The 14502-nt window shown below is 38.4% G+C and overlaps 1 protein-coding gene across 1 annotated transcript in view; it reads left to right on the forward strand.

Annotated features, from left to right (window-relative positions):
- The window catches only part of DNAH3 (dynein axonemal heavy chain 3), a 70335-nt gene extending 58705 nt beyond the window's left edge, over positions 1-11630 (forward strand). Inside the window, exons 53-61 of the mRNA XM_075105118.1 lie at positions 130-355; positions 681-925; positions 2363-2479; positions 3828-3982; positions 4755-4922; positions 6382-6524; positions 7666-7870; positions 9160-9297; positions 9480-11630. Of these exons, the coding sequence (XP_074961219.1) occupies positions 130-355; positions 681-925; positions 2363-2479; positions 3828-3982; positions 4755-4922; positions 6382-6524; positions 7666-7870; positions 9160-9297; positions 9480-9833 (1751 nt within the window). The 3' untranslated portion in view covers positions 9834-11630. The remainder of the gene's footprint in view (positions 1-129; positions 356-680; positions 926-2362; positions 2480-3827; positions 3983-4754; positions 4923-6381; positions 6525-7665; positions 7871-9159; positions 9298-9479) is intronic.
- Positions 11631-14502: the final 2872 nt, after the last annotated feature.

Raw genomic sequence — 14502 nt, forward strand, 5'->3', positions numbered from 1 at the left:
TTTGTTGACTTTTGCCCCTTTAGTTGCTTTTTGCATTATAAAAATTATGAATATAAGCTTAAGATTAATATAGATCTGCTTTCTAATAGACTTTGTCTTTGTCTGCATGTGTGAAACTTGCCACCATAGGTTTGCTAAAATTTGCTGATGATGTTGGCATGGGAGGCACAAGCATCCAAACTATTTCGCTTGGACAGGGACAGGGCCCAATAGCAGCAAAAATTATTTATCAGGCTATTAGTGATGGAACCTGGGTAGTGTTACAAAACTGCCATCTTGCAACTAGCTGGATGCCTGCTTTGGAAAAAATCTGCGAGGAAGTTATAGTGCCTGAGAATACCAATGATAAGTTCAGGTAGGAGTTTTGGTATTTTGCTCTTTTTAGTGGGAGTATTTCTTGTTTACTGAAGATACTAGTAAAAAGCAATGAAACTTCTTTTGTGTGAGCAACTAAGTATAACATATCATTTATGTGCAGTGATAAAATGAAGGTACCTAATTAGGATGTAATCTTTACTACCTGTCCAATATAATCTACTTTTTGTCTGAATTCTAGAACAAGTTTAGATGTTATCATTATAGTTAAGCAAGTAATAAAACTTAGTCTTCTGCAGATGAATATTGAGGATTTGTCAATATTGATGATTTTTTGATAATTTGCTTTTTAAAATTCTTTTCAGGTTGTGGTTAACTAGTTATCCATCAGAAAAGTTTCCTGTTAGTATCCTCCAGAATGGCATCAAAATGACGAATGAGCCTCCAAAAGGAGTTAGAGCAAACCTTCTTCGATCATACCTTAATGACCCCATCTCCGACCCTGTGTTCTTTAGCAGTTGCCAAAAGCCAGAAATATGGCAAAAACTGTTGTTTGGCCTTTGCTTTTTTCATGCTATTGTGCAGGAAAGGAGAAACTTTGGTCCACTGGGTAAGGTTTAGGTTATTTTGCAGTTTTTTTCAAAGAAATTAGTAGTTTTGAAATGCATTATTGGAGCCTTTCTGTAAAAAGGCGGTATTGTTGTTAGCAATGTTATAAGAATGCAATCGGTATTGCACAGAACATAATACAAGTCTAAAAGCTGTTATTTGCAGGGATTCTTATTCAGGCAAAGCTATTCTTGAAGCTACTAGAAGTATTACCCTGGGGGAGGCCTAGAAAGTACCAGTTTTCCAAGTAAATATATTATACACTAGTTACATTAAATTATAGCTTACTAAACTATTAATTTATTATTGAACTAACCATCAAATCCAGTTCAGCCTTAAATTTTCACAAAGATGTGTCTTCTTCAATTCTGCTTTTGTTATTTATGTGTATATTTCATTTTAACAAAGCTAGTGCATATATTTACTTGATGTGAAACAAATATATGTAGCTGCATGTGTTGTTCATAACACAGCAGTGAAAAGGTGTGTATTAGTAAGAATTGTGCTTCAGCTTTTTCTCTAATGTTGAAATATTTAGAAAACTGTATTGAATTTCTTCATAAGTTATAGAGATGTATGGAATTATAGATTCCATTTTTTATAGCTATATAAAGCTTACACTCTCCACCGGTGTATGTGGAGTTTTCAGCCTTCCATTCTGACTGAGTCTGTCTTCATCATAACAGGTTACTGTTATGAAATGTTATATTTTGACTGAAAGCCACTGTCCTTATTTTAATAGGCAGCTAATTAAATATTAAAACACTAGACTGCCAGTATGAAGATGCTAATTTATTGCTTTAAAGTGAAAATATAATCTTTGTAAGTGACAAAGTGGTCATTTTCAAAAGCAACACCTGCTGCTTAATGTGACCAGCTGTCTGGGGGAAGGATTGTTGCAGCAATAGCTCTATTTTTTGGTTTGCGCTAGGGGTGTAGGTTTTCTGAAGGGTTCTCTTATGTGGAGTATGCTCCTGTGTGGGTTTTTTTAATTGTACTGTTACTCTGAATGACATATACAAACAGCATTAATAGATGGGAAGATTGATTAAAAATTAAAATGAATCAATGAATTAAAACTCCTGTTCTCATCATCTCCAGATAGCAACAGATTAGCTGAAAGTACCGAGCAGGTCTGTGTTCCACTTCAGGTAAAATATAATTTTTCAAGAGTGTGTGATGCCAAAATGCCTATGCTTATGTTTTAATTATACAGAATGATGGTAATAGTGCCTTAGGATACAACATGGAGTTACGGAGTCATATTCTCCCTTGTGCAATAGCAGCCTGGCAAATTCCAGGGCTTCTTCTAGGTACTAGTCTGGCAGCTGTTATCTTAAGATCTGTAGTAGCAGTATAGTACCAATACCACCATTTCCTGAGCATGGATACCAGTACAGCGCACCATTGCCCTGTATATCTTTTCTGAATTTAACAGGTTGGAATATTCCATATGAGTTCAATGAATCTGACCTCCGAATCAGTATGCGACAGATCCAGATGTTTCTGAATGAATATGAAGAAATCCCATTTGAAGCTCTGACGTACCTAACAGGTACAGGCATTGCACCCTCTAATGCATTGACTTTGCTAGGCACTTTCAGCTGGTACAGTGATAAACTGATGAGTTGTTGACAAGTTATATGGATTCCATTCAGGTTTACTTTCTTGGCCTTCCACATACAGACAAGTTGGATCCCAAACCCTTAGATGTCATTGCTGTCTTGGCTCATATATAGCTCATACATATCAGTCCAGCAAACCTCCTGGTCTTTGTTTCATATATGTCGAATAAAAATGTCAATGGCTTCTATTTCACCTTAGCTGATCGATATGATCCTGACACAGTAAGCCCTGGCAGTTTACCAGGTGTGATAATACTCATCAGTTTAAAGCTGGAGGTGTTGACCTGTGTAAACAAACAGGTTGCTGTGGCTATTCAGTTCTCTTTCTCAGATAGTGGCTTCTTGGCACCTCATTTGTCAACCTTATAAAGACAATTCCTGATTTTTGCTAATATTATGATCAGCTTTATGAAAAATAATTTCAGAAGTCAGGATTAGGGGAGGAGGAGGGGCAGGTGCTGATCTTTTCTGTCTGGTGACCAATGACAGGACCTGAGGGAATGGCAGGAAGACGTGCCAGGGGAGGTTTAGGTTGGATATTAGGAAAAGGCTCTTCACCCAGAAGGGTGGTGGAGCACTGGAAGAGGCTCCCCAGGGAGGCAGTCACAGCACCAAGCCTGATGCTATTCAAGAAGCACTTGGACAAGGCCTGCAGACACATGGTGTGAATTTTGGCGCTGTCCTGTGCAGGGACAGGAATTGGACTTGATGATCCTTGTGTGTCCCTTCTAACTCAGGACATTCTATGATTCTATGAGTTTAGCTGTTTTCTGTACTTTATATCACTGTAAACCTCCCCTCATTGCTTGCCCATTACTTAAATCTCTCCAACCCCTTCTACACAGGGGTATTGCATATTTGTGATACTTTGTTTTCTACTTCATACATACCTAATCAGGTTAAGTTTACATGAAAGGAACAAGACAAGGATCAGCTCTATAGCACTATTAAGTTTTTGACAGTTCTAGAAATTCTTACTAATGAGAATTTCAAGCAAAAGAGCTGTCATTTAAAATGCGAGATTATTTACTGTGGCATGACCAACTCATAGTGTCCCTTAAACTTCTCATCATCAAGACACACAAATTTGGTCCATAGTTCCAAAGGTGCTGAAGTGCCTAATTTCCATTGAATCAATTGAAGTATAGGGCCTAAAACCTTCTGAAGATCTGGAGCTTCAGAACTTCAACTTACTGGAGCTATACATTATTGCAAAACAATTTTTATTTGTTCATTAACTTTCAATTTTTCATCCTGGTTTTCTTTGTCCTTTCTCAGGGGAATGTAACTATGGAGGTAGAGTAACAGATGATAAAGACAGGCGTCTTCTCCTGTCCCTTCTTTCCATAGTCTATAGCACAGATATAGAGCAGGACAAGTATATGCTTGCACCTGGAGATGACTACTACGTACCACCACATGGTCCATATGAGGTGAGAAGATAACAGATGTAAATTGTCTCTGAGTTATTGGGCAAAACCTTATCTACACTGTACTTTGATATGCTAAATACAACAAATAGAAAATAAACCCCATAAGATCACAAAGCCATGCCAGAATATATCTTATGTATGAGAATTTAATCTGGTACTTAATATCTAATACACCCCAGTGGAGATGGAGTGATCATCCAATATTCTGATGTTTGTTGATGCAAAGAGCCTCCCCAGTGCAGGTTTCCAGTACAGGTCTGGAAAGTCAATAGGAGTCAGGCGTTGGGAATTTACAGGGTACTTCTGCACCCTCTTGCAACCACTTTTTCCTTGAAAGCAATGATCAGGATGAGGAGGTGGAATGGCAATTTCCATCCCCTTTTTCCCTTTTACCAGCTGCACAGAGATAACGGATGTGCTCAAATCTCACCTATTTGTGTAGCCTGCAGTTGTAGCGGCAATACATACAGCTTCCTATTCTCTTCTGTGACTCCTACCAGCATTCCTTGTATATTTCTAATGTACATTCCTTTCTTTTGCTTTCTGTTGCTGCTTACATGAGGGTGGTAAGAACAACTTCTCAGTTTGTTTTTGAACCATTCAAAACTCTTACATTTATCTCTGTGGACTGAGTAAATTAATTCCTGGATGCATTTAACTGGGAACTTATGTGTTTGATTGTAAATGGGAATGTTCTGTCCAAGTTGGGTTTATGGATCATTTATGAATATATTGTTGCATGAGTTCTGGTATTTAAATGTTTGTTTTACAGTCTTACATTGAATACCTACGAAGTTTACCAATTACAACACACCCTGAAGTGTTTGGACTTCATGAAAATGCAGACATCACCAAGGATAACCAGGAGACTAACGAGCTTTTCAGTGGAGTGCTCCTGACTTTGCCTAGAGAAGCAGGGGGAGGTGGGAAGACCCCTCAGGTAACTGGGGAAGAGAGATCAGCTTGCAGTCTGGAAAGGTGCCCTTTCCTGTCATGCCCTAGTTGTCAGAGTAGTCCAGCACCTCTCATCACATGACTGTGGTGCTCCAAGTAGATGTGAATGTCCCTGTAGACAGATCTGGTATAGAAGAACCTTTAAAGGTGGAATATACCCTAATGACTTTGAATTCAAATAGGTTAATACCACACAACCCCACCTGGTTGACTAGAACATGCAGTTTGAACAGGAATGTTTCTTTCATATATTGTGTTTTTAAAAAAAGTCAAGTGTTTCACTTCAGCTATTAACTGTAGTTAGAGAATTGTTAACAAGCACAGTTGATAAAGCACCTCAATTCACATCCATCTCTAGGCAATTTCAAAGTATGACATTTAAGTCCAGTCTACACATTCCAATGATGGAGGTTCATGCACTGGCCTGACTTCATCCAGCAGCGGTTGTATGACTGTCCCTGCTGTTCTCACTAGGGGACAGACTCCAGAGTGCCAGGAAATTATATCAAGTCATTCAGCCATCAGGCAAGCAATATATAAGCCCATTAGAGGCAAAAGTTGGTGAAGTCTGTGCTATAATGGCACTTCCAGTCTGTTATTACTCATTGAATGCTTGGGTTTTGAGATATGATTTTTTGGTTCCCCTTCGCTGCCTCAGTTTCTACAGTCCCAAATGTGTAACTGTGTTTGTAACTTGTGTGGCACAAAGAAAGGGGGCAGTTTGGCGGAATGGAATTGCTTGGACACAGACCTCACTGTCATCTACCCCTCCTTGGGACCTAGTTGTGAAGATGCTGGGAATTTCTTTCCTTCATCCTGTCCTGGCAGTGCAGGTTACTCAGGCCAGATCCAGGCCCCTTTGAGACATAGATAAATGACCTTTCAAGCCCCTCAGATTTGACATCCTATATTTTATACACAAGTGGATTCTTGAAAAGTGGAATCGATGGAGCCTCATTTCTTACGGGGTTGTCTAGTGATTGTATTGTCCGATGGAAGATACCCTAATACCCTGTCATACCTACTTCCATATGCTGTAAGTAAAGCTTCTTTCGTGGCTGGGGTATTCTTATGTTCTTCCCATCATTTTCCCCATGCTGCATCCTTTGTCTTTTCCTTCATTGTGGCAGTAATAGGATCATGCTTGTCTGTCCTGCTGCCTGTTTTCTTAGTTGCCTAAAACCTTTCTGCAAATGAAACAGAAATTACTAACAAATTTAGAATTATTGAGAAGGGAAAAGGAGCAAGTAGGCACATGCAGAGACAGACAGGATGATGCATAAAGGGAGTAAGAGCATGAAGCATTATTTAGGAAAATGGACTAAAATACCCTTGCAGTTATACAGAAAAAATATAAAATCTGCAGTGTTTTGTGGAATTTATTGAATAAAAATAGGTGAAAGAAAAAGGGAAATTCCTCATTCACTGCAAACTTGTGATTTCAGGAAACCGTTGAAGATTTGGCGCAGGACATCCTATCCAAATTACCAAATGGCTTTGATGTTAAAGAAGTTATGAAGGTATACCCAGTACTTTATGAAGAGTCCATGAATACAGTTCTTAGGCAAGAACTAATCCGATTTAACAGGTATGGCTCAGTGTTTTGTGTAGCACTACTAATACTGAAGTTTATCAGCGCTAGGCACTCACAAGCCTTCAACAGTTACAAGCCTTTTACGATACATTGTTCTTAACATGATAGATTCTGCTTTGGATGAACCTTTCAAAAAGACTTGAAAGCTGCAGCTGACTACCTGAATGTAGAAATAGTACCTATATTCTTGGAATATGAACTTAAATCAGATTTGAGTTTCTTGTGTTGGGGTAGGGCAGCCAATATTTACAGCACACTATGTTGATTAGTGTTGCAATCTTTAAGGCTCTTGTCACTTGATTTCCCTTGTCTAGAATGGGAATTTTCACTATCTTTCATTTCTCTATGTGCGTTTTTTCTTTCTTCACTTGTGCTGGTTTTGGCTGTGATAGAGATAATTTTCTCCATAGCAGCTAGTATGGGGCTCTGTTTTGGATTTGCGCTGGAAACAGTGTTGATAACACAGGGTTGTTTTCCTTCTTGCTGAGCGGGGCTTACACAGAGTCAAGGCCTTTTCTGCTCCTCACCCCACCCCACCAGAGAGTGGGCTGAGGGTGCATAAGAAGCTGGGAGGGGACACAGCCAGGACAGGTGACCCCAATTGACCCAAGGGATATTCCACACCATATGACGTCATGCTCAGTGTATAAAGCTGGGGGGAAGACAAAGAAAGGGGGGGATGTTTGGAGTGGTGACATTTGTCTTCCCAAGTAACTGTTACACATAATGGAGCCCTGCTTTCCTGGAGATGGCTGAACAACTGCCTGCTGATGGGAAGGAGTGAATGAATTCCTTGTTTTGCTTTGTTTGCATGCAGGGCTTTTGCTTTACCTATTAAACTGTCTTTATCTCAACCCAGGAGTTTCCTCACTTTGACTCTTCTGATTCTCTCCCCCATCCCACTGCAGGGAGTGAGCAAGCAGCTGGGTAGTGCTTAGTTGTTGGCTGAGGTTAAACCATGACATTGCTTTTCTGAAGTTAAATAAAAGTTTTAATAACTACAGGTGAGATAAGGAATTTCTGACAGGACATTTACCAGCTTTGACTGGCCCTTCATTCAAGTGGGACTCAGAGGTCTTTAGCTGGATAGTAAGAAGTAAATAATGAGATGACAATTTCTTTTTTTTATCTTAAGGCTCACCGAAGTTGTTCGGAACAGCCTCATTAATTTAGGTAAAGCCATTAAAGGCCAAGTGTTGATGTCAGCTGAACTTGAAGATGTTTTCAACAGCATGCTAATGGGAAAAGTACCATCAATGTGGGCTGCCAAATCCTATCCATCACTGAAGCCATTGGGAAGTTATGTGTCTGATCTTCTCTGTCGTTTGGTCTTCTTCCAGGTATGCTGAACTGAGACTGACAGGTCTAAGGACACAGTAGTTGAAAGCTGAATGGGTAAAACGTGTATCAGTACTGTCCTCACTCAGCAGTACCCTTATAATTCCAGGTTGTGAGCTACTTGTACATACTCGTGACCAAATATACACTGCCTTAACAGCATTGAAATTAGCTGGGTGGTTGCTCAGCAAGGTGACCTGGGAGTATAATCCTTTGGTGCTAATCCAGTGTTGCATTTGGTAGTTTCCATTTTTCTATTTCTAGAAGATGCATTTTACTTTGCATTGATGCCTTAATGACTTCCCTGCTCAAAAGGACACTGAACCAGGTGTGAGAATGCTTTAGAAACAGTGCATAACAGGCACTATTAAATTTTATATATGTGACTGTAAATCTCTTTCAAGTTTAATAAAAAGTGACACCATTTCCACACACTTTTTGAACAAGCTTTTTTATTCTTTACTCACCCTTCCATTATTTCACCTGCACTCTTAAATCTCTTTAAACTTTTTAAAATTTCAGATGTACTTTAAATAGCGGAGGTACTGAGATCTAGTGGAACCCCATACAAGTCAGATGAGGAGAAGGCTAGAAGGAAGTGTCTGAAAGATTTGTATAAGCAGCAAAGTTTTCTGATTGCTGGATCAGAGTACCTTATGGGCTTCTTTTGACTCCAAATGGCTTAGAGTAGCGTGGGGACATTCCACCCTTGACTTGTTTTTCCTACTGCATTTGTGATATCCAGCAAAGATACTGACCCAAGATGATCTTATCTGGGCACCTTTGTACTAGAACGATTTCCTCTACTAGGATCTGATGTGTTGGCTGTAGAGAGTGCCCTCACAGTGATTGGTGAAGATACTATGTAAGAAAATTTGGCCTTTTTTCCACATTAGGAGGTTGGTGTTTACAAGACTGTAAAAGGGGGTATATTGATAAAAGTGTCCAAATCCAATAATTTTTCTTTTTTTCTTTTTTTTGCTGGCTAGTATCTAGACTTCCCAAAATACGCTTATGCTACTTTCTGGAAGCTCTTTCTCAGAGGCACTAAGTTCGGGTTGTTTCAGAATGAGTGATTATTTTTGTTGTCATCATAAATAACTGACTTCTGTGATTTGTTGTCTCTGAAAAATATAGAACTAATGGTAGTGTCCAGAGGGTCCCATTGAGGTTTAGATCTCATTGTGCTTCTTTGACTGTATCTGAAAAGACATCCTTTTTCTGGTGAATTGGCACAGTGAAGCCACAGAATATATTTTTTCTTATGTTTGTTTTTCCTCTCCATGTTCAGGATTGGGTCATCAATGGGCCACCCACAGTCTTTTGGCTCTCGGGATTCTTCTTCACTCAGTCTTTTTTGACTGGTGTTTTACAAAACTATGCCAGAAAATACACTATCCCAATTGACCACATTGGATTTGAATTTGAGGTAAGAAAATGCAGAGGAAATTTGTTTTTCTTGAACAGCTGGAAACAAATATTGCAGCAGCAAGGAATAGAGCTTTCAAATGAAAAGAAATTTTATTTAAAGGAGTAATTTCAGACTATCACTTACAGCATTTAGTATCCTCCAGATAAAAATAAAGTCAAGCAATGGTTTAATCATTCCAGGTGATGAAACAGGAGCACACGATGGAGAAAATGCCGGAAGATGGGGCTTATGTGAGAGGCCTTTTTCTGGAAGGTGCACGATGGGATAGAGAATCCTTGGTAATTGGAGAATCACTTCCAAAAATCCTTTATGATTCTCTGCCCATTATTTGGCTGAAACCTGGAGAAAGTTCAAAATTTCCATGCACGAACATCTATTCATGCCCTGTATACAAGACAAGTGCAAGAAGAGGTGTCTTATCCACTACTGGCCACTCAACCAACTATGTTCTCTCAATTGAACTCCCTTCAGACAAGCCCCAGAAGCACTGGATAAATCGAGGTGTGGCAGCACTATGCCAGTTAGACGACTGAGAGTATGCAAGTCAAAACACTCGCATTTTGTTGTTAAAATATATACTTTACTCCCTAATGGCTGTATTTTTGTTTTATATCGGGATTCTTGCTGACTTCAAAGTAGGTCCCAATTTCCTTTGGTTTTTAGCCATTATCAGCCACTGAGCAAGAGTGAGGGAAAATAGAACACTACAAACAGAAACTTATTTCAGAGGCCTTGGCATTATCTTGCAATAGATCAGAAGATCAGAATGAACACAACTCCCATCGAACTGTGTTCCACCCACATTGTTACAAATCTTATGAAATCCTAATATTACCACCTAGTTACTATCATAGGCCTTTCTTTTTTTTTAATGAAATTGGGCCCAAAGAGTTTTGCTGCTGATTTTAATGGGTATCTAAGCCACAACTCTTGCAAATAGGACTCTGTGGATTTGCCTACCACTTCTGTGTCCCAGGAGTATGTAGGGCAAGGAGGGAGGAGATGAGGATAGTCTGTTGTCAACGTGTAAAACCAATCCTCAGCTAGAATGAACTGCTAGAACTGTATTATAAAACTATAGTAACTGACAGTCCTTGAAGGTGTGCCTCAGAATTTCCATGGAAGACTTCTAGACAGCATATGCATTGTCAGCCTGCCATTTCTCAGAGCAGAATGCTTGTCTCAGAAATTTAATCTTCTTTTTTTATTTGGTGTTATTTACCTATGTATCCCAGGTGCCTGATAAATGGAGCTGCTTCCTTTCTGCCATAGTCTCGTTTACTTCCTCATCTTGCCCTCTTGCATGTTGGACTAATAACCACCTGAAATTTTGTACTTGTTTAAGCCCTTTCATCAGAGAAGCTCAAAGTAGCTTGCAAACATTAATTAAAAATAAAATAGTCTGAACATCTTCAAAGAGCTGTGCCATCATTAACTAATCCCCACAGCATGCCAAGAAGGTACTAAGGATGGATCATTAGATTTGTTGTGTACACACTACAAGAGAAGCACGAAGATCAAGGCAAACGTTAAAAAAAACCAACCCACTGCATAAACACCCACTAATTTGGGGTCTTGTATTTTTTTTCATTGCCCAAATTGTGGCATTTTAATGACTTGCTCGAGGCCTCACAAAGTCAGAGATGCAGCTGTAATTCAGCAATTCCCAGTATCCTCCTACAATCATTAAGTGATTCTGCTACAACTCACTAAAACATATGGTTCTTGTCATTGGAGTTTATCTGTTGTGTTGTGCTTAGCTGTTATAGGTGAAAACAGCATTCATTATTGTTTTATTAACCACTGGTTTGTTTTATATAGATATTAATAAAATGATAACTTTTAAGAATGGTAACATACAGGTAGGCAAGAAGTGTTACAGCTGTGTTGCAGAGTGCTGCCTTTGACAAAGATATACATAGGTAATTAGTACAGTATCTTTATGTACCATATGTACCATATTTGATGCCTAGTTAACAGTAAAATATGCAGGCATTTGGTGCATCATTATTGTTATGTGGTGATTAGGGCAAAGATGTCAGGCCAGGACACTTAATGGTTATTTGTTTTAATAAAGGGGACAGAGATGTGCAGGTGTTTCAGTTTACTGATAGGAAGAAACTGCTCTTAATAATTTATACTAAATAATAGTTGGTGCCTATAGCAAAAATAAACCTTGTTTATGAATGTTACAGCACAGTCATCCAAACTGACAATAATTTTTGAGAAGAGAATCATGTTTCAGAAGATCTATAAATAAATTAATTAAAATTGGTCCTTTTAAAAATTGTCTTAGGCTCCGTAAAAGTAACACAGATACTTTGTACTTTTCATATAATTAAAATTAACTGAAATTCACTACATATTTAAAAAAAACATTTTGGTAATTACCATATTTTTGAACGGCTGCATGTAATTATTGTTGTTATCACATCAGCAATTCAGATCACTAATTACGTCACTTTGGCATCAGAGATAACAAGCCTCCTCTTATAGGTTGCTTTGCATGCAGGCCAGAGGCTGGACCTGGCTGTTAGATCCTTCCCTGTGGATTGATCAGTTCAGTCGCTACTCTCAAAAGGATCTTTCTGTTTCAGTTTGAGCTTACACATAAAAGTGACTGCCTTTTGGTGAACAAACACTAACAAATAGTTTATTAAATGACAGTCGTGGTTCTTGTGAATATATAGTGGCTCTGCTACTACATTGAGTGCAATGTCCTTGTTACTGCGTTGATTTTCTAAGTGCTGCTTCTGTGTTAATGTTCAGATTTCAGATGAACGAATCTCTTAGAATGTAATTAAAGATGTATTTTAAGCTCTTGTAGCTGTGACCAAAATATATAGGGAAGAGAGGTCTGTAAAAGAGGAGTCATCCATCTGCTGGTTACTATGCCCCCTTCACCAGGGATCAGGCAGGGCTGAGTTGGTTTAGTTGATTATTACTGAAGTACGTGATTTCCTGAGCTGCCCTTACTATTAGAAAAAAGTAATGGAATTTACTGTTGAAGGATATCTGTCTTAGAGATGTTTTCCTGTGGTTCTTCGAAATAAGCTTCTCAGCCCTATTTCCTGAGCACGGTCTAGACCTTCATGAAGAATGATATGCTGGCTAAACTCTAGAATTCACAATCTCTCTTGGCTGAGGTGCATTAAAAAAAGAAAAAGGCAACTCAGTTGTTAGTTGGACATGATAAAAATGTGAAAAATTTTTGGACGAATTAAGTACCTTCTATGAAGTATTAGAATTCTTGGTTTTACAGGTTTTGTATTTCTATTTCTTAATTAGAAAATCTCATTCATTAAATGAACCACAGAAAACACCTGTAATTACTGCAAATCATAGATTCACAGCCTTGCTAATAACTCAAAGCAGATGGAAAAAATGTAGTATATAGACATTACGGAGCAAGAGATTTTTTTTTTTCCTTAGAAATAGCAGAGATGGATTTTCAGCTAGGGATGCTGTAAGACAGGGTTCGTACATTTTCTTAGGAGATGGAAACCTTTCTCTTAGCTCATCTGTACAAAAACACATTCAGAGACAGAAAGTACTACCTCTGTTGATTTTAACACTGTTGGGCTGTTAAATGGAAAATGATATAATGAAAAAGCAAAAGACAACGCAAAGGCCACAGATGCTTCTACTTAGGAGTTCCTGTAAGCTAGAATGTTTTGCCTAATAGGATTAGAAAAATTAGTGAAAGGTGCAGGTCTCTCCTGTAATTAGGATTCTTGAAAATGATTTATCAGTATGATAAAATAAGTGACCTTTCTGTCTGCAGATAAAAGATGGATGTTACTGACATCTTTTCTGATTAATAGAGTAGGGCCCCAAGAGTGAGGTCCAGGTTGCTTTATTTTCTCCAGATCTAAAAGGTATTACAAGAACAAAGTTGTACTAGCAGGCAGATAGATCAGATAACCTTATCCATCTTAAGCTGTTTCAGTTCTGTGATACTTCCCTTGGAATAGATTGGGTAACTGCTGCAACTTAATGAGTGTTTCCTCACCCCTGGACAACACTTAAGGGGGTACATTCAGTAAGCAGGTGCCGAGTGCATCTTCTTAAATGATTGTGTGCTTGCTAATATTAGTTTTAAATTTGGTTTCATAAGCACATGGCTTCATAAATTACAACCTTACTAATGATGGAGTTAGGGACAGACTTTCCAGAGTGGAGGTGTTATTTAGGTATTCAAGGCCAGGTATCGTGTCAACAAATTACTACTGCATTGCCTACTGGTTAGCTCGCACGAGTTAATGCAAGTGACTCCAGATTTTTATTTCTAAAGAATATAGGATTAATGGGATCTTTTAATTCTAAATTATTCTAAAGCATCTCCTGACTAGTGTGATAAATTGGAAAGAGGCAGTATTTACTGGAAGGGGAGTAAGGGAAAGGTAAGGAAGTGCAGGAGAGAGAGTACACTAACTGATTGAATCCAGTGCATTACAAACTCTTGAGAACTCAGAGGCATTTTTGGACAACAGCTTTTTGCAAGTACAATTAATGTGTAGGAATGAAATATTGCATCATCATTGCGATACTTCTTGACAGAAGTTATATGGTCCCTGGAATTTAATACAGTGAGTACCAGTTGAATCATTTGCCTATCCACTGGACTGAGTTGAAGATGAAATTTTTTTTTATGAAACTCCCTCAAAATGGTAGTTTGAGTTTGACCACCAAAAGCAAAGGCCTCTGTTTAAGGCAGGTTCTCTTTTCCATACAGAGTTTAACAGAAGCTGTGAAAGAAGGGTTTTGCTCTCCAGACTTGACAAAAGAGCTGATCGAATGCTTCCTTTAGCTGAACTGCCTGAGGTTTTGACAAATTTCAGTCTTTGCCTTCTGGTGCTGGAAAGTAATGAGGATCAGGCACTAGTTACTTTCTCAAACACTTATTTTGCAAAATTATTGGGCATTTAAAGCATCTCAAATAATGTGATGCTGTAACTGCAGTTCAACTTACTAGCTTTTCAGTTAAGCAAGTGGATACTCATTTGAGTTACTTAAGGCTACTTGAGCCTTTTTAAAAATGCATATTTGTACTTCCCTTCGGAAATAAACTCAAACTCATATTGTTGCTTCAGTTTGGTGTAAATTTCTGAAATTTTAGGGATATTCTTTTGAAATAATTTACGTTTACAGTATGTGCTCAGGAAAGAGTTACGAGTATTAATACAGACAGTAGATTTAGAC

The sequence above is a fragment of the Phalacrocorax aristotelis genome, chromosome 10 (assembly GCF_949628215.1).
Source record: "Phalacrocorax aristotelis chromosome 10, bGulAri2.1, whole genome shotgun sequence".
Classification (NCBI taxonomy): domain Eukaryota; kingdom Metazoa; phylum Chordata; class Aves; order Suliformes; family Phalacrocoracidae; genus Phalacrocorax; species Phalacrocorax aristotelis.